The sequence below is a fragment of the Wyeomyia smithii genome, chromosome 3 (genome assembly GCF_029784165.1).
Source record: "Wyeomyia smithii strain HCP4-BCI-WySm-NY-G18 chromosome 3, ASM2978416v1, whole genome shotgun sequence".
In the NCBI taxonomy this organism is placed as follows: domain Eukaryota; kingdom Metazoa; phylum Arthropoda; class Insecta; order Diptera; family Culicidae; genus Wyeomyia; species Wyeomyia smithii.
In genome coordinates, this window is record NC_073696.1 from 277,497,553 (window position 1) to 277,524,703 (window position 27,151).

The following is a 27,151-nucleotide window of genomic DNA, read 5'->3' on the forward strand; positions in this document are numbered from 1 at the left end:
GGTGTCCATCGGGTCAGTCCCATGCCACCAGCTGTACCGGATCACAGCTATTGGCTTCTTCCGGTGGATCGCGTATATCAATTAGCGCACTCTCGCAAACTTGATTCGTAACGATGACAACGGAAAGGAATGCGATCGTCTGGTGGGTACCTATCAGGCAGGCTTACGGTTTTGGGGTTGCAAATTTATTTTGGACGCTGAACACGTTTCATGGTGAAACAATGCTGTCCTGCCCAGGCTTGGAAACGGTCACCATTTTCATTTGATCTCGCTTCCTTAGCGTGCGTCACAGTCGGCTTTCGTTCGTAAATGTAAAACAACCAAACCATCACCGCTCAGCTCACAGAAAGAAAAAGATAGTCAAACGACACTCGCGCATCAAAGAGATGCCTACTGTCAATCGTTTAGCAATGTTATTTCGGCCTATTTCTGTCTACTTCGTTCATTTATGTAGAGAAATATTATTACAAGGTCAATGATATAAATAATTTCCAGAATACACGCAGTCAACGTGCGTAATTCTCATTTCTAGAAAAAATGTCAAAATACGTTTGAGGAAAATAACGTCCTGATGGCGATACTCATTTGACATTTTTGTTTAAGAATGTATTCAGACAGCGAGCCTTGGTAGCGTCAGAGGAAGAAGAAGACGATTACCGCAGTGAAAAGTGGTTCTACCGTGACCATTTCGAAGCCTGGTCCTGCCAATGAGCGAACTGCGAGGAATGCATATTTGTCAAGCGAAATGGATAGCGCAGCAAATAGTTTGAGAAACGATCGTTTTCCTGGTCGTTGTCATTTTAGTTCAGCTTAATTTGGTTAATTAAACGCGCCAGAACACATTTTATTAATTTGTTGTGATTTTCTTTTTCCTAATTAAACTTAAAAAGTTATACGGTTATGAAACAGGTTTGGTTGCTTTGTACGCTTCACCAAAACGGTAACTCATGAATTGGCTTGATGTAATAATAGCACCAGTAGTTTATTTGCCATTGAAAGTTCAGTATAGAGTATAGAGCATACATTCGAACGTTGTTCGTAGTTGGATTGTAAATGGGGGGCTCCGTCTAAAATTTTGGTTTTGCCAATATGTATTCGAAGAAAATGAGTAATAGCACAGACGACAGAGAAAGTATTTCGTTTATCTTTTGCTATGATTGTGTCGTCGAATAAACGACCGTTGGCCACTGCAATCTGCTTCAATGGTCATTGGCTGAAGTGGAGTCTGTTTGGGATTACCCGCTATTCGCTAAAAAAAAAAACAAGAAGAAAAAGTTACTTCAAACACATAAGTGGATTGTATAACACTATCGGTTTGATGAAGGGTTGGATAATCTAGAGAAAAAGCCAAAATGAAAAAAATGGTTTGATGATAGTTCCGGTTTCGGATAAGTGTCTGCACGGAAGGTACTTTCAATTCGATCATCCCAGTTCACCTTCGCGGTTCAAATAAATGGCCAGTGCCATTACCATTGTCGCTACGGCTGTCGCGTCATCAGCTGAACGGAAATTTCACTTTCTTCAATAATCAGTATGCTGTTGAATATGTTTAAAGAGGTAAGAAGTTGGTCACAGCGTTTGCATTTTTTTTTTGTTTTCTTTGCATATGTGCGGTTACTGCCAATGACGTGTACCGAATATAAAATACCACAACTGTGGCTGGTTAAATGTGGTTGCAGTTTAGCAATTAATACTGCCGTGGTTGGTAAACATTAACTATCAAGCGTATTTGTAAAACTTATTTTCGAAGAGCTTACCGGATTTATTTCGCTTTTCATTGCAAGAACAACGTCGTCAGATTAGTTTGATATTAACTGAGCCAGATTTCAAAGGGAAGGGGGCAGGGTGTTCGAAGCGGTGGTCGTGAATGCGGCTTTGGATACTAGAATAAGTGCGACATGCGTGTGTGAGCTTGAACTTGACGACCGCACATTTCGTAGTTGCTTCTCCGTGTTTGATCTGAGCTTGTGAAGTTGCACAAAGAACCACGCAAATGGCTATTTGGAATTAGTTTGCGATCTTCAGTGTGCAATAACTCAGTAGTTACCGCTTTGTTCAGGTCGATAACGGCGCTTGCCACGTCCTGACGATCGTTAGGGTAAGGTAGAATGTTGAAAGGAAGGAGGTGTAACAATCGTTGTTGTCGGAGACCGAGTTTACCTCTGCATCTCCACGACTGCGACGGAAATGAATAGTTGTGTCACCGTGGTAAGTGACGGAAATGAACTAAGTTGCGCGCGAAATTAACTAATTACAACGGCGAGCGATGAGTATCTTTGTTCTTAAATACCGCGAAGTTATCGAAAAAATAAGCTAAAACATGCTATAACTTTGTAAGGAAAAGTCCTAGAGATGTGGAGTGTGGTCTTCAACAAAAACGTGTGTTTTGCATGCCCAAGTGCTTCTTTAAAACAACGTTTTCTTGTAAAATGTAGCTAACAAAAGTTAAGTGCAAAAAATTAACTTTTAAGTAACTTCTACATTAAATACTCTGTAACTCTGTACCCAATGAGGATAGGAATTTTGTTTCTTCAGCAAAGATTCATATTTTTGCATGTTCTAAAACATTGCCGAATTAACCATTCCTCTATCTCTATCTCACAAAAAAGTTAGTATTTTGGGTATATGAAAATCTACTGTAATATATGCTCGCCGTATTCTAACATGGGTGGATTGGGACAAATGGAACCCAAAGGAGTTTATAGTACTTTAGCTTAACTTCAAGGAAAGTATTGACATCATGATTCCACTTGCCACTTTTCAACCTATAAGTTCTCGTAGTTATCGAAAAAATAAGCTAAAATATGATATAACTTTGTAAGGAAAAGTCCTGGAGATATATGACCTTTGGCAAAAATGTGTGTTTTGTTTGCCCTAACAATTCCTCCGAACTTTCGTGTAAAATGCAACTAACAAAAGTTAAGTACAAAAAACTCTTTTAAGTAAGTTCCATGTAATATACTTTATAACTTTGTACCGAAAGAAGATAGGATTTTCATTTGTTCAACAAAGTTTCATATTGCTTAATCTTCTACAACTTTGCTAAACAAACTATTCTTCTATCTCTTAACACAAAAAAATTATTTTTTTATTTTTAGTATAGATCTTACGTCTGTAACGTCTGAAAAGTGGCGACCAAACTTTTCATGCTTTTTGACGATTTGCGATTATGCGGGTCATTCATACAAACAATTGTTTAGAATACTTTATTAAGCTAAGATGAAGGTAAAAGGCGCTATAGAATTATGTTCCACTTTTTGCCTTATTGGACCACTGTGCAAATAAAATGGTCAAATATTGATTTGACATAATGGTCAAATTTATTTGATACCATGATTGTTGTTTAAAAATTGGAGAGTGACAAACAATTATCTTTGACTAAATTTTTAACCGTCAAAAAGTGACAAATATTTGACGCTTGGTCAAAGAGTGTAATGCAGCCTTAGGCAATGGACTTGATCAGACCACGCCGTTCATCTTGGCGGATTCAAGATTAATTGAGCTCTTGGCTCAGGATTTCATTTGCGTCACAATGTTACGCCAACGAATTCGGTCCATAGCAGCTTATCAACAGGTTCTTAGCCAACGGACTTGTTCCGCCTTAAGATCTTAGTGACTCTAGTGAGTTGGTGAACGGTGGAGTGACCCTGCCTAAACCCGTACTGCTCTGGGAGAAAGATGTTATTCTGGTTTACGAACTCCAGTGAACGGTAGAGCAGCGTTTCTCAATCTGTGGTACGCGAGAGCCTTTAGGGGGTACGCGAAAGAAAAATCAGTAATGGCGGACAAAGCATTTTTGCCTTTCTCCTAGAAAGGTAAAGCAATCACTTGCAAAACCGAAAGTATAAAAGTGCTCCAAAGGGCCGAATGGCATATATATTTCTCGACTCAGCTCGACGAGCTGAGCATTTTCTGTATGTGTGTGTGTGTGTGTGTATGTGCAGATTTTTATTCTCACTCATTTTTCTCAGGATGGCTGGACCGTTTTTCATGAAATTAATTGCAAATGAAAGGTCTTGTTACCCCATAAGACCCTGTTGAATTTAATGAAATCGGATTTTTAGTTTAGAGGTTATGTTTAAAAATGTGAAAATCATGTAACATCAATATCTCAAAAACTACACAACCGATTTGAAAAAAATTACTTTCAAAAGAACGGGCTACCTAGAAAACTCTTAAGTTACGAATTTCATAAAGATTGAACTTGTGGTTCAAAAGTTATGAAAAGAAACGTGTTCTGAAGACTGTTTAATCTCACTCATGTTTCTCAGAGATGGCTGAACCGATTTGCATAAAATCAGTGTCAAATGGAAGGTCTAATTGCCCCATAAGACCCTATTGATTTGTTACTTTGCCTGTTATGTTTAAAAATGTGAAATCCAGCTATGCAAAGGAACATATTCCGAAGACTACTTGGACTCACTCACTTTTCTCAGAGATGGCCGACCCGATTTCCACAAAATTAGTATCAAATGAATGTTCTAGCTGCCTCAGAAGACCCTATTGAATTTTACTGTAATCGAACTGTAACTTCATCTGTAATGTGCCGACTTGTGAAAATCACGAAACTTCATTATCTCAGAAACTACACAACCGATTTGATTATTATTATCAGATCAGATTGGGATAGTTAAGGGTTATCTGATGAATTATGATTGAATACGTGGTTTCAAAGTTTGGCTGCCCTACACGTTCCCATTTCATTTGATTATAATCAAACTTAAGCAACCGTTATGTATTAAATTGTTAATAAAACAACGAAAGTCTATTATCTTAAAGATTACACGACTTATTTGAACATAACTAGTGTCATACGAACGAGTCATCGCTCAAACTTACAAATAACAAACTTCATAACAATTTGATATGTGGCTCAAAAGTTATGGAAAGAAGAGAAATTCAAAGACTGTTTAAAACTATACCTGCTTTGATCGATATATGTGGCCTCAACATAATTTAAATGTGGTGTCGTTTTATTTGAACGTTCCAAGTTCATTGATTCCTTGCGGTTTGTTTGAAGTCTGCAAATGCACGAAGAATCGGCCATAGGATATGATCAAAGTCAAATAACAAATCGTTTGAAATGATTGGTTTTATCGAAATGACAACATCCTCGTTTTCATTCCGTCCCGAACGCTCGGCAATAACGGACGCATTAAGTGGTTGTCTCGCTATAAAACCGATATTGTGTAGAAAAAATCGAAAAAGGCATTGCTTACCCGGTCGCGTTTCAAAGAGTGCGAAGTGCGGTGTGAAGATAATCTGATAATCCGCAGTGAAGGTCATCCTGCTATTGTGCTTTAGTGGTGTCGCTGCGCAGCTGCCCGTTCCAGCACCGAAAGACTCGGTGATTGTTCTATTGAAGACAACAAAGAAGAAGAGGTACGTGTTTCTTTGCCACTGTACTGTTGCGCTAGTTTGAGCGCAATGGATGTGGATCCCTTAGCCCCCGATCCCCCGTCTCCGAACCCACCCGACTCTGTCCTTCCTGTTCAGTCTCCGTCTGTCCCTGCTTTAATCAATTCTCGTCCCAGGCTTTACCCAGACGGATCAACGGGTCCACTGGTCCTTTACATGAGGCCCAAACCAGGAGGTAAATCGCTTAACACGTTGCAAATCGCGAAGGATCTGACGTCACGATACAAGGCCGTGACTGAAATATCAAAAGTCAGACCAAACAAGCTCCGTGTTGTGGTGAATGATCTGGATCAGGCCAACGATATAGCTTGCTCCGATCTCTTTACACGCGAGTATCGCGTGTATGTACCCGCACGAGACGTGGAGTCCGACGGTGTGATAACCGATTCGAGTCTGTCTGTCGAGTGTATCCTGAGTGCAACCGGTTGCTTCAAGAATTCCAATACTGAGGCGAAGATATTGGACTGTAAGCAATTACGGTCTATGTCGCTCGTCAGCGGTAAAAAAGTATACACTCCGTCAGACTCGTTTCGCGTTACGTTTGCCGGATCTGCTCTCCCTAGCCACGTCTCGATTAACCGGGTTCGTCTGCCTGTGCGTCTGTATGTACCCCGTGTTATGAATTGCACCAATTGCAAGCAGTTAGGTCATACAGCTGCCTACTGCTGCAATAAGGCACGGTGTGGCAAGTGTGGGGAGACTCATGCGGAAGATTCTTGCAGCGTAAACGCTGAAAAGTGTACTCGCTGCGGGGAAAACCTGCATGAGCTTTCCACATGCCCGGTGTACATACAACGCAGAGATAAAATTGATTGGTCTCTTAAGGAGCGCTCAAAGCGTTCTTACGCTGAAATTCTTAAGAAGACCGTGACCACTCCTACCATAACATCGAACCCCCTTGATCTGCTGTCTTCGGATGAAACGGACTCTGACGATCCACCAGCAGAAACGTCCTACGCCAATCCTGGAGAATCTAGAAAGAGGAAAAATATTTCCTCTCCTAAGCTTCCCAGGAAAGGCCCTAAGGTTTCTCAAGATGGAATGAATAATACGAACAAATCTAAAAGTGCTGCGGAAAAGCCGAAGCAAACTCCTCCTGGGCTTGCAAATTTAAAGTCTCAGAAGGAGTTCCCAGCACTTCCTGGAACATCAAAAACTCCAGTTGTTCCTTTTGCACATCCAGTTGATAAATCAAATGCTGGACTGGTCAATTTTTCTGACATTGTGGACTGGATTTTTGAAACTTTCAATATACCCGATCCAATTAAAATTTTTCTCACAGCATTTCTCCCAACAGTTAGAACATTTTTGAAGCAGTTGACTGCCCAATGGCTCCTCCTTGCAGCGATTGTATCCTTCGATGCCTAATTCAACTGCGTATATGAAGGATTCTATCTCTGTCTTACAGTGGAATTGTAGAAGTATTTTACCAAAAATGGATTCATTAAAAGTTTTGATAAATAAAAACAAATGCGATGCATTTTCCCTTTGTGAAACTTGGCTGACTTCAAATATTGATCTCAACTTCCATGATTTTAATATTATTCGCCTTGATCGAGACACCCCGTATGGAGGAGTACTTTTAGGGATTAAAAAGTGCTATTCTTTCTATCGTATTAACCTCCCCTCGATTCCAGGCATCGAAGTTGTCGCATGTCAAATGACAATACAAGGTAAAGAGCTTTGTATTGCCTCAATATATAATCCTCCCAGAGCACAGGTTGGGCAACGGCTGCTCTTTGATTTAATAGAACTTCTTCCCTCGCCACGTTTGATTTTGGGAGACTTCAACTCTCATGGTGTGGCTTGGGGTTCCCCTTACAATGATAACCGCTCCTCTTCAATCTATAACCTTTGCGATGACTTCGACATGACTATTTTGAACAACGGTGAAATGACACGTATCCCGAAACCTCCAGCGCGCCCAAGCGCTTTGGATCTATCATTATGTTCAACGTCGCTACGGTTGGATTGCACATGGAAGGTAATCCTCGATCCTCACGGTAGCGACCATTTGCCTTTTCTTATTTCAATTACTAACGGGTCAACTCGCATGCGACCAATTGACATTCCGTATGACCTCACACGGAATATCGATTGGAAATTATACGAGGAAATGATTTCAAAAGCGGTCGAGTCGATTCAACATTATCCACCACTTGAAGAATACAACCTCCTCGCGGGCTTGATTCTCGACGCCGCGTTGCAAGCCAAAACGAAGAAATATCCCGGCGTAACGATCAAAGAACGGCCTCCCACTCCGTGGTGGGACCAAGAGTGCTCCGATGTCTACACGCAAAGATCCGAGGCGTTTTTGGCCTTCCAGAAGGGAGGTATACCTGGCGACTATATACGGTATTCGGAGCTTAATACCAAGCTTAAAAGCTTGGCTAAAGCAAAGAAACGCGGATATTGGCGTCGGTTCGTGAACGAGACGTCGAGGGAGACATCGATGAGCACTCTTTGGAACACAGCCCGAAGAATGCGGAATCGCGTAACGGTCAACGAAAGCGAGGAGTCTTCAAGTCGGTGGATATTTGATTTTGCCAGGGAAGTATGTCCGGACTCTGTTCCTGAGCAAAACATTGTTCGCGATGCGTCTCCGGGCCACGACGCGATAGAATCACCTTTTACGATGGCAGAATTTTCGGTTGCCCTCCTGTCCTGTAACAATAACGCGCCTGGGTTAGATAGAATCAAATCCAACTTGTTGAAGAATCTACCCGGCAATGCCAAGAGGCGCTTGTTGAACTTGTTCAATAAGTTCCTGGAGCAAAACATTGTACCGCAGGATTGGAGGCAAGTGAAGGTGATCGCCATCCAAAAACCCAGGGAAACCAGCTTCTGATCACAACTCTTATAGGCCGATTGCAATGATATCCTGTATCCGGAAATTGATGGAAAAAATGATACTCCGTCGTTTAGACCATTGGGTCGAATCAAATGGTCTACTATCAGATACTCAATTTGGCTTCCGCCGTGCCAAAGGGACGAATGATTGTCTTGCGTTGCTTTCAACAGATATTCAGCTGGCGTATGCTCGCAAAGAACAAATGGCGTCTGCGTTCTTGGACATTAAGGGGGCTTTTGATTCCGTTTCTATTGACGTTCTTTCGGGTAAACTTCACCGACAAGGATTTTCTCCAATTTTGAACAATGTTTTGCACAATTTGTTGTCCGAAAAGCACATGCATTTTACGCACGGCGATTTGGCAACTTTTCGAATTAGCTACATGGGTCTTCCCCAGGGCTCATGTTTAAGCCCCCCTCTTTACAATTTTTATGTAAATGACATCGACGAATGTCTGGCAAATTCATGCACGATAAGACAACTTGCAGACGACAGTGTAATCTCTGTTACAGGGGCCAAAGCTGCCGATTTGCAAGGACCATTGCAAAATACCTTGGACAATTTGTCTGCTCGGGCTTTACAGTTAGGTATCGAATTCTCTCCGGAGAAGACTGAGATAGTAGTTTTTTCTAGGAAGCATGAACCTGCTCAGCTTCAAACACAATTAATGGGTAAAACGATTTCTCAGGTTTTGGTACACAAATATCTTGGTGTCTGGTTCGACTCTAAAGGCACCTGGGGTTGTCACGTGAGGTATCTGATGAAAAAATGTCAACAAAGAGTGAATTTTCTTCGTACAATAACCGGACAATGGTGGGGAGCCCATCCAGGAGACCTTATAAGGCTTTACCAAACAACGATACTGTCTGTTATTGAGTACGGGTGTTTCTGCTTCCGCTCCGCAGCAAACACACATTTGATCAAACTGGAGCGAATACAATATCGTTGTTTGCGTATCGCCTTGGGTTGCATGCAAACGACCCATACGATGAGTTTGGAGGTCTTAGCTGGAGTACTACCATTGAAAAACCGCTTTTGGAGCCTGTCTTCTCGTATTCTTATCAAATGTGAGGTTTTGAACCGTCCTGTGATTGAAAATTTTAAAAGGTTAATCGAACTTAATTCTCAAACCCGTTTTATGACATTGTATTTCAATCACATGTCCCAAAATATTAACCCTTCTTCGAATATTCCAAATCGTGTCAACTTATCAAATACTTCTGATTCTACTGTGTTTTTCGATACATCCATGATAGAAGAAACTCGTGGAATCCCGGATCATTTACACGTGCAGCAGATCCCCAGAATTTTGAAGTAGAATACTTCTCTCAGGAAGTTCGGCTACATAGGGATGTGAAATGAAAATCTAAAACCGAAAAAAGTGAAAAATATGTCCAATTTCAAATGCTAATAAATCGGTTAGTATCCGATGGATTTCCTTCGTTCTTGCAGCAATAGATTGTAAAATCTTCTAAGATTCTTCTCAGAATAAGATAATTGTAATTTTATTATTTGCACTATTGTACTATTGAAAATAGTCAAGCCTTTTCAAAACGAAAAATTCGACCTCTGGTTGGTCGTTATATGACGGCTTCCCAAGCACGGTCGACAGAATTATATACCTTGCAATTGAAAACATGCTATTTGCCCTATATAAGAGCCTGTTTCAGCCGGAGCCGCTCATAATAGTTCTAGACAGCGACAACAGCAGTCGTCCTTCCTTAGCAGCAGCACTAGCCCTGTGGTTGGTCACCACGTCTGAGGAGCAGCGCGGTTTTTCTCAGTGTGTGTCGCCAGACTGCCATTATTCCCCCCGTGTTGGGGCAGCATGAAGATTGCCATCAGGAAATCCAATTTTGGAAATCAAAATGCCTTTTTCAAGGCAAATAAACAACTCATTGAAAGTTAATAATTTTTGACAACGCAAGCAAGCATTCTGTGTTGGATCCTAGTAATTTAAATCTGTCGCACCCGTCTAATTTACTGAATGTGAAATAGCTTCCACAGTGCATGTTGTCCGTGTATCTCAATTCCCCCACTGTTAGAGCAGCTCAAAGGTTGCGATCAGCAACCGATTTTGAACCGCAAAATGCCTTTTTCAAGGCAAATAAACAAGTAATTGAAGACTAATAATGTTTTGGCATCAACACAAGCAGACATTCTGTGCGAAACTTCTGCTGGCTGTCTGATTTTCAGTGTGAAAACAGCCTTCAACTTTGTTGTCAGAGTGTCGACTACGATTTGGTAATATTGTTTGAGTTAAATGTTTACAAAATATTACGATATTCCTCTTTCTCCCCATTCAATAAAACAGGTAATACGATGCCTTCGTCATACGCAAGTTCACCATAACTCCCGCTATCGGCGTAACACAGAGATGCAATCAGCGTCATATCCGATTCTAAATTCAACGACAAACTGTCATTTTTAGGACAACCAAACAAATGAATTGAAGATTTAAGATTTTCTCGTTCTGAGCTTTAACCCAAAGTTAATTATCTTAATTTGAATTCACATGTACATATACTCTGGCTGTTGAAACTTGTTTGCGCCGTAAAGAGTTTGTTCTTTTCCTGTTCAGTGAGGTCGTATTTATATGTGCAAACAGAAATTGAGTAGTACTTCAACTACATTTGCACAGAATTTTCAATACTGTCAATGGGCGGTCAACATTTATTTGCTAGGAAGAATGACTGACACGCAAGCAGCCGGGTTATCTTTTTTGTAAAAGTATTCTACTTCAACCTTGCGGTCGTGGCTTTGCACACAACCCTCCTGTGATTTTTTTTTCCAATAAATATCGAAACATCAACTGCGACAATATGTTCTTCACTGACGGATCACTTCTCGATGGGTCCACTGGCTTCGGTATCTTCAATAACAATTTAACCGTCTCCCATAAGCTCGTTTTTTTTCCTGCTTCTGTTTACGTCGCAGAATTAGCTGCAATGTAGTACACCCTAGGGATTATCGAAAAAATGCCCACGGACCATTATTTCATCTTTACGGACAGTCTCAGTTCCATTGAGGCTCTCCGATCGATGAAAGATGTTAAGCACTCTCCGTATTTCCTGGGGAAAATACGGGAACATCTGAGTGCTTTATCCGAAAAATCGTATCAGATTACCTTAGCGTGGGTCCCTTCTCACTGCTCGATACCGGGTAATGAGAAGGCGGACTCTTTGGCTAAGGTGGGCGCAACAAACGGTAAAATTTATGAAAGACCAATTGCTTTTAATGAGTTTTTCGCACTTGTACGTCAGAATACGATCATCAGTTGGCAAAATTCTTGGACTAGAGGGGAACTGGGAAGGTGGTTACATTCCATAATCCCCAAAGTATCGACGAGCCCGTGGTTCAAGGGGTTGGATGTAGGTTAAGATTTCATTTGCGTGATGTCGCGGCGCATCTCCGTCGTATTGGGCTCGGGGAAAGTGGTATCTGTGCCTGTGGTGAAGGTAATCACGACATAGAGCACGTTGTTTGGTCATGCCCTGTACACCGTGACGCCAGGTCTAAATTAATAACTTCCCTCCGGGCCGAGGGTAGAGGACCAGCTGTTCCTGTTCGTGATGTCTTGGCGAGTCGTGACCTACCCTACATGTCCCTTATATACATTTTCCTGAAATCCATCCACGCCGCAGTCTAGTCCCATTCCTTTCCATCCACATTCAACATAACGGCAAGAACACGTCATAGACCTCGATTTTGGAATCATCAACTGACCCCACACGAATCCGCCAGGACCTGAGAACCCGAGGCCTTTCGTGATATCTTGGCTTGAACAACAGCGAACAACAACAACGAACCATAACCAGCAACTGAACCCCGCACAATACTTCCAGGACCCGAGGATTACAAGCCCCAGTCCCAGCTCATAACATCGTGGCTTAGCAGAACAAATCCATACATGCTGCATATTCATGGCCATTCGACGATCATCAGACGACCATTCAACTACAAAACATTAATTGAAAAATATATGCTAGTTTTAAGATAGACTTAATTTCAGCTCGTAGTCGGCAGCAAGGATAAAAAATTTGCTTAAAGATTTTAAGTCATCAGATATAATTGGCGCCGTTAAACATTAAATTGTATTTGTGCCGTGTCAAATAAACGATAGGTGAAGAAAGAAAAAACATCCTCGTTTTTGGCTTCTGTACATCGCCTTAATTCTGAATATATTCATATTGGGTGGTATTCTGTCATTATCAGCAGACTTCCTGGCATCAATCTGACACCGGAAATACCCATATTGGGAGGTATTTTTGGTTGTTTTCCAGAAACTAAAAGTGGTCGTCTTCAAATTCAAAATAGTGTCCAGGGTCAATGTTTGGTTTCTATGCATCATCACGTTTACGGAATGATCCATATTGAGTATTATTCGGTCATTTTTCGACTGTTGCCTATAAGTTGCCATTTAGCAATTCAAAATGGTGACTGAGGTCAATTGTTAGCTCCTTGCATCATTCTGGTTCCAGAGATACTCATATTGGATAGTATTTGTTTATTTCAGGCTGTTTTTCACAAACCGGTAGTCGTCATCTTGGATTTCAAAATGGTATTTAGGATACTGGTTAAAGAAAAACTCATATTGGGTGATATTTGGTCACTTTGGACTGTTTTTCAGAAGCCGAAAGTCGTCATTTTGGACTTTAAAATTGCCTGTGAAATCAATTTCTGGCATCTGGGCGTAATTCTGGTTCCGAAAACATTCATATTGGATGGTATTTGGTCATTTCCGGCTGTTTGCCAGACACCGGAAGTCACCATCTTAAAATTCAAGATTGTGTCTGTGATCAATTTTTAGCTTCTGTGCATCTTTCTGGTTCCAGAAATACTAATATTTAATGGGAATCGTCCATTTCAGGCTGTTTTCCAGAAACCGGAAGTTGCCCTCTTATAATTCAAAATGTTGTCTGAAGTCGATTTGTGGCTCCAGTGCATCATTACGGTTCCGGAAATACCTATATTGGGTGGTATTTGGTCATTTGCCGCTGTTTTTCCGACACCGGAAGTCGCCATTTTGGATTTCATAATAGCATTTCAGACAATTTCTGGATTTTGAACGGCATACTGGTTAAAGAAAAACTCATATTGGGTGGTATTTGGTTATTTTCTGCTGTTTTCAGAAACCGGAAGTCGCCATCTTAGAATTTAAAATGCTATCTGTGGTCGATTTTAGCTCCTGTGTATTATTCTAGATCCGGATATTATTATATTGGGTGGAAATCGGCCATTTTCGGCTGTTTTTCAGAAACCGGAAGTTGCCATCTTACAATCCAAAATGTTGTCTGAGGTCGATTATGGAACATATTTGTTACCACTAAAAACATTCACCTGCCAATATGGTTCCATTTAGTTGATTAGTTCGCGAGATGTGCAGAAATTTGTGAAGAAACATGTACTTCCAGAAGAGGGAGGGGCGTCAAACCATTATGGACATATTTGTTACCTCTAAAAACATTCACATACCAAATTTGGTTGTATTTTCTTGATTGGTTCTTGAGCTGTGCGAAATTTGTGTTTCATTTTCATGGGATCCCTCCCTTGTAGAAGAGGGAGTCGGGTTTCAAACCATTATGTACATATTTGTTTCCATTAAAAACATTTACCTGCCAAATTTTGTTCCATTTGGTTGATTAGTTCTCGAGATGTGCACAAATTTGTGTTTCATCCAACTATTATGGACATATTAGTTACCCCTTAAAACATCCACATGCCAAATTCGGTTTCATTTGCTTGGTTTGTTCTTGAGTTGTGCAGAAATTTATGTTTCATTTGTATGAGACCCCCCCCCCCCTTCCAGAAAAGGGAGGAGTCTCAAACTATCATAGGAACCTTTATCGGCACCAAAAACCCCTACATACAAATTTTCACGTCGATCGGTTCGGTAGTTTTCGGGCCTATATGGATCAGACAAACAGACAGACTTGACTGCATTTTTATATGTAAAGATTACAACATCAATATTTTAGAGCCTAAAGAGTGAATATACATTTATTGGATTGAAGCGTTCATGTGAATCTATTTTCACAAATAAAAAATTGAATGAGAAAGGCTGTGTCTGACCGCTAGGTGGATTAATTTAGGTTTTTTTAAATTATTTTATTTGTTGTTCAAACTTGCCCTTAAAACATGACTGTAGCAATCAAACGAATCACAGTTCAATTTTAAAACCTGCTCTCTCCCACTCTGCGAGAACATTCCAAGCCAGGAGGTACAATTGATTTGGAAAATATCGCCAAGGGGTACGCGGACAAAAAAAGGTTGAGAACCGCTGCGGTAGAGAATCAACTCTTCGAACAACTTCGAAATGGATGATAAAAGGCTGATGGGGCGATAGCTTATAGTGCTAGTAGAGTCCACCAGGTTTGTGAATGGGGATCACTTTAGCTAACTTTAAGTCTCAACTAAAGTTTTTACTTACTCAAGGTTGGGAGCTATATCGACACCTGTGGCCTTCATGTTCTTCGTGCGCTTGATGGCAGCCATCACCTTCATTGGGGATGACCAGGGCCGGATTTAGATGCTGGGGGGCCCGGGGCAGATATTTTCGAAGGGCTCTATTTTTTAAAGAAATGTAGAGGTAAGAAATTTTTAAATTTCGAAACAACCCTGGAAGGTGACGAGCAAAAAAAAAAGGTCTCCACTCTGTCTTCACGTCTGGCCCAGGTCTAGGGAGGCCCCTAATGTCTGGAGGCCCGGGGAATTCCCCCCCCCCCTCAAATCCAGGCCTAGGGATGACTGAGGGAAGATCGGTGACTCTCTCATTACTTCCCGGACGGCAAGCTTGTGTGGGCTAACCATGGCATGGCCCAGATTGTGAGAGTTGATAAAATGTTGACCAAGTACATTGGCTTTTCAGATGGTCCTGGAAGCAGGGTGGCGAAAATCAGGAAATGTCAGGGAATTCATGTTTTGATCAGGAAAATCAGAGAATATCAGAGAAAACTGAAAAATAGAGAAAGTTTTTCAACCAAAATGCTATTCTTGGTTAAAGGGCTCTTTAGCGCTGAAACGGATTTTTTCAGCATAAAAGGCTAATCAGGGATCTTTTCAACCAACTTCGACTACCACCGGGAAGTGGTCCGAGCTGAGTTCCTGGAAGACAACCGGGTCGGTGATATTGCCCATATTGGAGATGAACAAGTCAATGGTGGCGTGAGCTCATCTGCTCAACCGGGTGGGACCATCTTGACTTCAGATTTCTTAGTGGCCTGCTTGGAGATCGTTGAAGAGGATCTGGCCGTTTTCATTGCGTCGACTGTTGCCCCAGACTTGGTGTTTTGCCTTGAGATCGCACTCAATGATGAACTGCCCCTGTCGCCGAATCATTTTGGTGATGTCGGCTCTAAGGTCCATTCCATATCTTGCATTTGCTTGCCTGGAACAGTAGGCTGCGATGATGGTAATGCTTGAACGATGGTGAACTCAGCAGTAGATGACACCACCGCCGAAGAGCAATAGTCACACCTCCTCCAAAAGAGTATGTTCGATCCAGCAGTTTCTCTAACAAGGTGTCAACTGCCATGTCAGGATAACCTTGAGTGGTTTTTCTGCCTCAATTAAAAAGCAAAAAGCAAAGCAAAGCCTTGATGCTGCTTTCCGATTCGGAACTCGACCTTCTGTTTACTTATACACAGACTTCGCAGCCAACTGTTCAAGTGTACAAGACAATTGCGGGGCTAGCGCCACGATACTACTGACACTAACAGTCTTTCCCGAGCCGGGAATCGAACTCACGGCGACTGGCTTGTTTGGCCAGCGTCGTACCTCGAGACCGTCTGCCTCAATATCATGAGAAAATACCTTATGCTTCTGCGGGTGCACTTTCACCGCCTTGTAGAGGCTTAACGCCGGAACCATTAGTTTACAACCTTTAGTGCACATACGAAAAGTGAATTTCAGTCCTTTATCTATGTAACCGACGAAGCCCTTCCGGAAAACATTTCACATAAGTGTGGTGTTATCTCTTTTTTCACTGTTTCGAGATCCCCGACGATTTCCAGGACAGCGAATCTTTTGTTGGCCAAAAGCATCTTAGCCGCAGGATCAGAGGTGTTTCCAAAAAAATAACGAACTTGCAGTTCCATGATCTAATTTTCCAATCGTTAATCCGTTCATGTTGTCTGAGTCTGTGCCGATTGTTCCTATCCGTATTTACATTGTTCGCTCTCTGTACTGATGAATTTTATAGTATTTTCGTACGTCACCGTACAACCTCCAGGGATGTAAACCTTGTAGTATTCAAGCTTTTTACATACAAAAAAAAAACAAATCCACTTCTCCTCTGTCCATATTAATTATTAAAGTGAAACTAATATCACCAAATCTCTCAACGTAATTAAAAACCGTCAGTTGAATAATCAAAAAAAGGTTAATACTATGCGTCTTTTGGGGATATACAGCAATATCAATATCACAGAATAACACTTCGCATTTGCGCATTTTGTTTCATCTGTGAAATAGTGTGATTTGATTATTTACTTTTGTACCGCAAGGTTTGTCATCTTTATTTACTTATATCTTTTCCTGTTTTTTTTTGCATTGTTTATATTAGAAATAGTAATTCATGAGATAAAGGTTATATACCACAATTCTTTAGTAAGATCATGCATTCGTAATCACAAGATTAGTTCATTAGTTGATGTAAATGTAGGGTGACTTAAGGTGAAACGGGATTGTGGCCTTTTCCTATACAATTTTGAGGTTAGAGTTCTTTTTACTTCTGTATTCTGATCGTAAAAAAATCGGCTTCCACTAAATAACCAGCACTCAAATTGCTACTTCAGGCATGCAACAGTTGTGAAAACAATTGATCAAACAGTGCGTCTTGAACTGTCCTACAGATCAGACGTTTTTTCGGTTGCTTGTGGACTGGTCTTTGACTGCCTATAGCTTCAAAGTTTGTGTTTTGTCAGTGTGTCTTTTAAAGACTACCTGAAAGTTAGTTCCCATCAGTCTTTCTCAAGACTACCTACTTTTGAATTTAACATTTGTTTTAACTTTTTTCGTATCACCTGAAATGGCCGGACGGAAAAAGAAACCTCGCATCGCTGCGGGGAGGAAAAGATAGGCATCTCTTTCTGACACTTCGAGTGTCTGTAGTGACAATCCTTTTGATATTTTGCTTGAGCATGAAGCTGGTGAAATGGAAGTTACCAATAATGAAACTATACAAAATATAAAATCTTTAAAAAAAGGAGAAAGTTCCACCTATTGTGGTAACTATTTCTTCTGAATTTAATATATTCAAAAAGGAACTTTCAACGTTTGTTTCTGACGTTAAAGTTACCTATCAAATTGGCCGTAGATGTGAATGCCGCTTATTAGCCGACTCTGTAAAGGGTCGTGATCGTCTTGTTCAGTATTTAACTGACAAGATGTACAAATTTTTTACATATGACACCAAGAACGCCAAGCCGTTCAAGGTTGTCTTGAAAGGTCTCACCAACGATCAAACCGTTGATGAGATCAAACTTACTTTAACAGAATTACTTGGCATAGCCCCTACCCAAGTAATTCTAATGAAACAAAAATCACGAGGCGAAAACAGTCAGAGAACTGGAATTTCCCTTGTTAATTATTTAATTCATTTTAACCGCAATGAGGTTAACAACTTTAAATTTTTTGAAAAGGCACATGCTTTGTATAATGTGCGTGTAAAGTGGGAAATTTATAGGAAGTATGGCGGAGGTGAAAAGCATATCACCCAATGCCGTACTTGCCAACGTTATGGCCATGGTTCCAAATTCTGTAACATGGACCAAAAATGTCTTAATTGTGGAGACTCTTCTCACAAAAAGGACACATGTCCTGTGAAAGAGAGTAAAAATTTTGCTGTGCGAATTGTAACGGCAACCATATGTCAAATTTTTATCAATGCCCAGTCCGCTTAGCAATTGTTAAGGCAAGGCAAGGTAAACAAAATTCAATTTCTCAATTAAAACCAACTTCAAAACAAAATTCTCCAAGCGTACCAGTGACGCATAGTTTATCTACTCCTTTGCATACCCGTTTAACTTATGCACAGGTTACAGGTAGTTCGAACATTATACCGCCTAGTGTTGGTAGTTCGAAAATGACCGTTAATATGGGTTAGCAAAACACGCTAGAAAATAATTGTACACCTATTACTCCAGCTAATATTGCTGCTGAAAATATTTTTTCTAATGTCAACTGCCTGGGGCCTATTACGGCAGGTAAACTTTCTTTTTTGCAACAGGCAATGTTCGATCTTATGAACGCCATGTTGCAGGCAAAATCTATGTTTAAGCCATTCAAATAGGCACAAATTTTACTATTAAAATTGTTTCTAATTTAAAATTTAGCAATGATTTTAAATAAAACAATTAAAATATTAAATTGGAATGCTCGCTCATTGAAGGCCAATGAGAATGAGCTTTTTAATTTTTCAACAGTAAATAATGTGCATATTGCAATTATTACTGAAACATTTTTGAAACCTAACATAAAATTAAAATATGATCCCAATTACGTGGTTCATAGATATGATAGGATTCAGGGTTCCGGCGGTGGAGGTGCAATTGTTATTTATCGCCGAATCAAACATCGTGCTCTTCCCCATCTTGAGACGAAAGTTATTGAAACTTTGGGAATTGAAGTTCAAACTGAACTTGGGATTTTATTTATTGCCGCAGCATATTTACCATTTCAATGCACACGCGAGCTCAAAAATTATTTTAAAGGTGATTTACAAAAACTCACCAGGAATCGTTCGAAATTTTTCATAATCGGCGATTTTAACGCTTAACATTGTTCATGGAATAATTCTCAAAGTAATTCCAATGGCAAAATTTTATTCAATGATTGTTCTTCAGGATACTATTCTATTTTGTTTCCGAATAGTCCTACGTGCTTTTCTTCTGTAAGAAACCCTTCAACAATTGATTTGGTGCTAACAGATCAAAGTCATGTATGTAGTGATTTGATCACACATGCTGACTTTGATTCTGACCATCTTCCAATAACTTTTTCTTTATCACATGAATCAGTTTTAAACCCTATGAGCTCTGTTTTTAATTATAACAAGGCTAATTGGGAAAGATACAAAACTCATATTGAGAGAAATTTCAATAATGAGCTTGATTTGCAAAACGAAGTGAATATTGATTCCGCTTTGGAAGCACATTTTACAATTGTTGATGCCAGGAATTATTCTGTTCCAAAGGCTCAAGTGAAATTTGATTCATGAATAATTGACGAAAATCTTCAACTTCTAATTCGTTTGAAAAATGTCCGCAGACGTCAATATCAACGTTCTCGTGACCCTGTTTTTAAAACTATTTATAAAGATTTACAGAAAGAGATTAAACATAGATTTACTCTTCTGAGAAATCAAAATTTTGAGACTAAAGTTGAAAAATTGAAACCATATTCAAAACCATTTTGGAAGCTGTCGAAGATTCTTAAGAAACCTTCAAAGCCTATTCCAGTTTTAAAAGATGGTGAACGTTTTCTTGTATCCAATGAACAAAAGGCTCAAAGACTTGCTCAGCAGTTTGAGAGTGTTCATAACTCAAATTTGAATTTTGTGAGTCCAATTGAAAATGAAGTCACACGTCAATTTGATTTAATTTCTTCCCAGAATTTTTTACCTGCAGAAATAATTAAAACTAACTTGAATGAGATTAAATCAATTATTAAAAATTTCAAAAATATGAAAGCACCTGGTGACGATGGAATCTTCAATATACTAATCAAACATCTCCCTGAGAGCACAATGGAATTTTTAGTGAAAATTTTCAATTGCTGCTTCAAAATTGCATATTGTCCCAAATTATGGAAAAATGCAAAAATTACTCCCATTTTAAAACCGGATAAGAACCCAGCTGAAGTTTCAAGTTATCGACCAATCAGTTTGCTTTCTTCAATATGTAAACTGTTTGAGAGAATTATTCTTAACAGAATGATGTCACACATCAACGAAAATTAATTTTTTGCAAATGAACAGTTTGGATTTCGCCATGGGCATTCCACAACTCATCAATTGCTCAGAGTTACTAATATGATACGAGCTAACAAATCTGAAGGTTATTCCACTGGAGCTGCTCTTTTAGACATAGAAAAAGCATTCGACAGTGTTTGGCATAAAGGTTTTGTTGCGAGTGGCAACAGACTGAGGGGGTTTCTTCCGTAATTTTAATATCAAAAACACGTAGTCTTACGATGTCTCGGGGATATTATAATTTTCCTGAAATAAATAGCATATTGTAGTACATTGTTGCCTATTTAAATCTGTTTAACTGTGTATCGTGTATAACCTAAATCTACATAAGTTTTCATTTTATTTCTATCTGATGTTTATTGGTGAAGATTTTAATTTTTAATAAGGTGATCATTAGGCTATTAAGTTTAGTTGTACTCACGTTTAGTCCCTCTTATAATTTTAACCGTATTTTTAGAATCAGATAACAGAGATTCTTCTAGGTTATGTTTAAGGTTGGCTATCTCTATAAGCACTCTATAATAACGATTTTTATATTAAGTATAGATGTAATATAATTTTAAGTAGGAATACTCACTAGGTAAGTTTAATCTAATTAGTTTTAAGTATTTAGATGTTTAATTTCACGCAAGTATTTAGGTAATAGTATTAGTAATAGTAATAGTAAGAACAATATATTTCGTGGTAGAGCTGCAAGCACACGTTATATCGGCTTTTAGATTGTTACTCTCTATTGTCACTTACCCAGCCGATGACAGACCTACCGTCTTGTCAGTCATCCGTCACAAGCGATCGTGTTAAATCGATCTCGCTCGATCAATCGAGGGGCACACTGGATCGTGAGTGCGCGGCCAGCTAGGGATGGCCAACACTCCCCCCGGGTAAACCATTCCTCTGGTAGGTTTGCTCCTCTCCGCATCGAACGTCCAGAACCGCCAGTTTAGTCACGGGTCGATTATAGATGCCACTTCTTGTTTTTACTGTAGCTGATCGGATACGACCGTCTTTGCTAGGGTGTGTAGCAATGACCCTACCTTTCGGCCAACAGTTTCTAGGCAGGTTGGGATCTACGATAACCACCACGTCGTCTAGAGCAATCGGCTTCGAATCGACGTACCATTTTGTCCGTTTGGTAATTTCAGGTAGGTAGTCGGATAACCAGCGCTTCCAGAACTGGTTGGCCAATGCTTGAGATGTACGCCAGTTTTGCTTGAGGAAAACTCCGCTGTCATCCAATAAGGTGAATGGCTTCGTGCCGTCGGAGGAACCCAACAGAAAATGGTTGGGCGTAAGTGCGGGTGACGATTCATTGTCGATTGGCACATACGTAAGCGGTCGAGAGTTAAGCGTCATTTCGACTTCCATGAGCAGGCTTCTCAGTACTTCTTCGGACAGTTTCCGTGAAGGGGAAATGGCAGTCAGGTTTTTCTTCACACTTCGAATTAGGCGCTCCCAACTACCACCCATATGAGCAGCCAGAGGCGGATTGAAATGCCAACTAGTCTCGGCGGTTACGAATTTTTTAATGACCTTGTCGTAATCAACTGTCTCATACAGCTTTTTGAGTTCTCGACTTGCACCAATAAAGTTGGTTCCCCGGTCGCTCCGAATGGTCCTGGGAGTTCCGCGTCGGCTCATAAAGTTTCGCAGCGCGATTATGCACGAATCGGTGCTCAGCGAGTTCACTAACTCAATGTGGATTGCTCGTGTTGTTTGACACACAACGATCATTCCCCACCTCTTCTCCGCTCTTCTTCCGATTACAACTTCCATGGGACCAAAGTAGTCCACCCCAACGTGGGTGAAGGGCAGTGTGTAGGCAGCAAGTCGTTCCTCTGGAAGGTCTGCCATGATTGGAGGTTGGGGGATCGCGGATTCATTTTTACATCGCTGGCAGCTCTTTCTTGCAGCCGTATACTGAACGCGAATGCGAGGAATCACGAATCGTTGACGCAGTTCGTTCACTATGGCTGCGTGGTTCTGATGGTGAAATTTTTCATGATAGTGGGTAATTATCAGGGTGGTCACAGGGTGTTTCGGGAGAATTACTGGGCTCTTAGTTTCTTCGGTGGCATAGTGACAGGCGGATATTCGACTGCGCATCCGCATCACTCCGCGATCGTCAATCCATGGTGACAATTTATAAAGTGGGCTGCTTCTCGGGAGTGTCTTTGTTTGGTCACTGCGATTATTGGTTAGTATGATCATCTCATCGGTGTAACCTTCTTGCTGAGCTAAACGGAACAGAAAACCTTCAGCTGCGTAGAGTTCATCTCTGGACAGTGGCCCTTTTAATTTGGGCTTTTTATTTTGCTTGCGTTTGCAGTTTGCGATAAAGCGCTGGGCGTAAGCTACCGCATTGCGTAGCCCACTCCAGCCCAGAAAGGCTGAGATAACGAGGGTGGTTTTAGGGGAGTAATGATGTGCCATGAAAGAAGGTCGCAGTTCATTGTCTGTATGCGTTGACTTCGAGGAATCCTTGGGCCATTCCTTTTCACTGAGGTAGAGAAATTCTGGGCCTCTAAACCATCTGGATTCTTGGGTCATATTTGGCTCCGTCTCCCACTTGGTGCCGTCATCTGCTACATTCAGTTTGGACGGCACCCAACGCCAATCAGGTGCTTCTGTGAGGTCGAGAATTTCGCTAACTCGACACGCCACAAACGTGCTATAACGACGGTGGTCTGAGTTAATCCAGCTGAGGACATCGCGAGAGTCAGTCCAGTAGGATTTGCAATGATCCTGAGTTGAAAGGGATTGTGTTACTGTTCGTGCTAGTCTAGCTCCTATAAGGGCGGCCTGCAATTCTAGTCGCGGGATGGAGTGATACCTCAAAGGAGCTACCCTGGTTTTTGCGGCAACTAAAGAGCAGCAGACACGGCCTTCGCGTTCAAATCGTAGAAACGAAGCGGCGGCTATTCCATTTTCGCTTGCATCTACGAAAAGATGCAGTTGTACTTCGCAGTCGCTGGGAATCGTCGAAGTACGAAGACACCGTGGGATTCTAACGCTTTCTACCTTAGGCAAGACTAGTAGCCATGTTCTCCATTTCTCGAACAAGGGATTGGGAATTTCTTCATCCCATTGTACGTTTGCACGCCAGACTTCTTGTAAAAGGACTTTCAAATACATGAGAAAGTGTGCGATTAACCCAAGAGGATCAAAAATCGTCATTAGGACCTGGAGCATTTGGCGCTTTGTGGGTCGACGACGGCCAGTGAGCAGATCAGGGTTATAACGATTCCATCCAATTTTGTACACAAATTCGTCCGATGATGTGCACCACCACATTCCTAGCACCTTTTCTGTAGCCATTGGCCCAGCCGACAGGTCCATATTTTTCTCCGACGTATTGCTTTCGTTTAACACGGCTAGCACTTGTTGAGAGTTGCTCACCCAGTTTCTTACCTCAAATCCACCGGCAGAGTGTAGCTGTCTGACTTCTTGCGCCAGGCGAATTGCATGCTCAGGTGTTTCGACACTGAACATCGCATCATCCACGTAGTGTCGCTTCTTAATAACTTCAACGGCCTCTGGAAACTCTTCTATGAATCTATCTGCGTTGATGTTCTTCACGTACTGAGCACTGGCCGGGGAGCAGCTAGCGCCAAACGACATCACATTCATTACGTAGATCTGAGTGTCACCAGCCTCGTCTTTCCAGAAGAATCGTAGACATTGTTGGTCTTCCTCACGCATGCGAATCTGGTGGAACATTTCCTTGATGTCGCCCGTGAGACCTACACGAAATTCGCGGAATTGCAGCAGTATTGCGAATAGAGAGCATAGCTGATCGGGACCTGTAAGCAGCGCTGAATTTAGAGACACTCCAAAAGACTTTGCGGCTCCGTCCCATACAATTCTAATTTTACCCGGTTTATTGGGGTTAAAAACGGGGAATATTGGCAAATACCACACCCTTGGGTAAGGCCTGTTAAGTTCCTTCTCCGACAGTTTGCGCACATACCCTTTAGCCAAGTACTCAGACATTAGCTTCTGCAGAGCATTGCCCAGCTCTGGACTTTTCTGCATTCGCTTCTCGAGGCTCAGGTATCTGCGCAGAGCCATTTCCTTGCTATCTGGTAAGCGGACGCCATCGTAACGCCAAAGTAGGCCGGTCTCATATCGTTCTCCGTTGTACTTAGTCAGTGTTTGAAGGAGTGAGATGGCTCTTTGGTCTTCTGTTGATAGCGGATCTTTATTTAATTTCATGATGCCAAGACTGTCTATGGCAAAATATTCCTTGACCATTTGGTGTACATCTTCGTCAGTTTGATGCCTGCATTCACAGACGTGGAAGGCGTAGTGAACGAAGTTTGATGTATCATTAGTGCCGCATCCTCCACAGATTGTCCATCCCAGTCTAGTTTTGACGGCGATAGGTTGGTCCAGGCTTCCTTCCTTGCTTTTCAGCACTAGGCTCACTCGAGCGTGCTTTAGACCGATAAGAATCCGAGGGCGCACATTTGAATAAGACTCGATAGGCAGATTCAGGCAGTGCGGATATTGTAGGGCTATCTCCTCCATATTAAGAGACTGGAACGGCAGCATCAGCTCTTTTACTGTGCGAACTCCATTGAGTTGAAATTGTTTAGCAGGTGCCTGAATTCCAGCAATTTTCACGTTTACTGTGCGCGAGCTCGTCTCGTTTCGTTCGGTACCTCCTGTCCACCGCAAGCAGAGTGGATTGATCGGACCCTCCAGCTCCAGTTGATCAGCTAGCTCTTGATCTATCAGAGTAATGGCTGAACCTTCGTCCAGAAAGGCGTACGTTCGGGTAGATTTCCCATTTCCGTACAGAGTAACCGGAAGATAGCGGAACAGTACAGCGTTTGGAGCCGACTGATGTGTGTTGCACCCATGTACATTGCTGGGTCCGGCCGGTGAAGTGCCAGGGTGCACTGTAGGTGTAGAGTTATTCGATGTATAGTTTTGGGATTTCTTGTCGTTATGGAGCAACTCGTGATGGTAAAAGGTGCAACCAGCTTTTCCACACGGTTTCGTATCGCATTTTCCTTCGTGACGAGAGAGACATCGACGACATAGTGTGAATTCCCTCACGGCGGCCCACCTATCGTCTCGAGAAAACTGAAGGAAGCGCTTGCAGTTCGATACTGACTTACATTTCCCATTGCAAACTGGGCAGTTGTCGTTATTAGTTGGTTTCTTCCAAGAGCTTTCTTTGCTGGATTTCGAAGCATCTTCATTTCCAATAGGGAGTTCGGAGTGCGTGTGTAAGTAGGTGCTGGTCTTTTTTGACGAATTTATAAAAGTTTTTGTTGGGCTATGTTGCTGCAGTTCAGTTGGTATTGTTAAAATACTAGCAGCCTCCGCAAGTGAAAATATCCATTCTCCGAATGTCGCCAGGTTGACCCTTGGAAGAGTTAAGCGATGTCGAGCCCACTCCAGTTTCAATGTCGCAGGCAGTTTGTTCACCAGTTGGTGGAGAAGAGAGACGTTATACATATAATCCTCTAGGCCACATGCATCGACAGTTGCGCAGAAGTTCTGTACTTTAACAGCAAGGTCAACCAACAGCTCTGGCTTATCTTCTTTGATCGTTGGAATTGTGTTTATTTTCACGATCAGGGAGTGAATAATTGCTTCAGGCTGACCGTAGAGCACTCTTAGTGTGTTCATAACATTGGTCACGTTTGTCGGGTGCATTAAGCAACTCTTAACAGCCTCGTACGCCTTTCCTTTAAGGCACCTTTGTAGTCGGATCATATTTTCTTCATTTGAATAACCGCACATTGCGGTCGTACTTTCAAAAGTTGAAACGAAGATCGGCCAGTCCTCAGGATTTCCGGAGAAGAGAGGAAGATCTTTTGATACGGCTTGCCGAGAGGCCAGTTGAATGTGTGAGGGGGGAGAAGTGTTGTGCCATGTAGGTTGTTGGAGCTGTGATGGATGATTGCCGACGCTATTAAACTGCGAAGCGTTGCTTTGATGAGCCACAGACTGGTTCGGTTGATTGTTCCAAACTCCTTGGAGTGCATGCATGGATGTTCCGGCTCTAGTCTGGTAGTCTTTGGCTGGTATGCGATCCGAGCTTCTCTCACCATATAGTGGAGTACTGTTCGGATTCACTAACTGCGGTCCACGCGAGCGTAAATTGTGATACTCCGTTGTGGGGGGGTTGTGGGTGATTTTATTTCTGTGTGCACTATTCATATCACTTCTGCCACCGCCATTGTGATGTTCAGCTGCGGATTTTCCACCGTTGATAGTAGAATGTCCTTTAGGAATGAATGGTTCTGTTGCACCGTCAGCTAGATTCCCGGCAATCACAAAACCGTTGACCTCTTCCACCCAGTTTTGCACTCGTCCGCTGGATTCACTGCGGTTCGAGCAGGTGTGGTTTGACATTTGTTCCAATAATGCGTACTTCTCTTTCAGGTAGTCACGATGTTTTCTGGCTTGCTCTTCCTCAAAAGCACGTTCCTCCTCTAACTTCATCAACTGCAACTTCAATAGTGCATGTAACGATGCGTTGGAAGATGCAGGTTTTTGGTTGGATTGCTGCGCCTTCGCGGAGTGACCTTCCTCGCTAGCAGAGACAACCACCACCTTCGGTATGTTGCTGCGCTGTTGTTTTTGGGGGTTGCGATCTACCGATGATGGTTTGGGGTTAAGCAGTCTTTCTTCAATTGCACTAACCTCGAGGCTGACCAATCCTCTTCGATGACTCGTTGTCGAGTGTTGCTGGGTGTCCTTGGCAGTTTGGCATTTGTGACAAACCCAGCTTTGATTTTCGACTTCCTGAGTGACGCCCACACAAGCAAAGTGGCTCCACATATCGCAATCATCGCATTGGACCATGTCCATAGTGTCAGGATCGTAGCAAAATTGGCACGAACTCCCTTTGTTCATTGCATTTGCAGACTTTTGAACCCTATCATCCACTGTGA

The 27,151-nt window shown here is 41.7% G+C and overlaps 1 protein-coding gene across 3 annotated transcripts; it reads right to left on the reverse strand.

Moving 5' to 3' along the window:
• Positions 1–1,202: 1,202 nt before the first annotated feature.
• On the reverse strand, positions 1,203–27,053 carry LOC129732334 (uncharacterized). Of its 3 annotated transcripts, XM_055693145.1 has the most exons (3): positions 20,818–27,053; positions 20,662–20,756; positions 20,465–20,486 (listed from the first exon to the last, which is right to left on the reverse strand). In XM_055693145.1, exon 1 carries the CDS (start codon positions 27,036–27,038, stop codon positions 21,096–21,098), a length of 5,943 nt encoding a protein of 1,980 aa, XP_055549120.1. In that variant the 5' UTR covers positions 27,039–27,053; the 3' UTR covers positions 20,465–20,486; positions 20,662–20,756; positions 20,818–21,095. The 3 variants fall into 3 exon arrangements, with proteins under 3 accessions (XP_055549119.1, XP_055549118.1, XP_055549120.1); XM_055693144.1 differs by lacking the exon at positions 20,465–20,486 and adding an exon at positions 1,203–1,249 and having other exon boundaries at positions 20,662–27,053; XM_055693143.1 differs by having other exon boundaries at positions 20,436–20,756.
• Between the last annotated feature and the right edge of the window lie 98 nt (positions 27,054–27,151).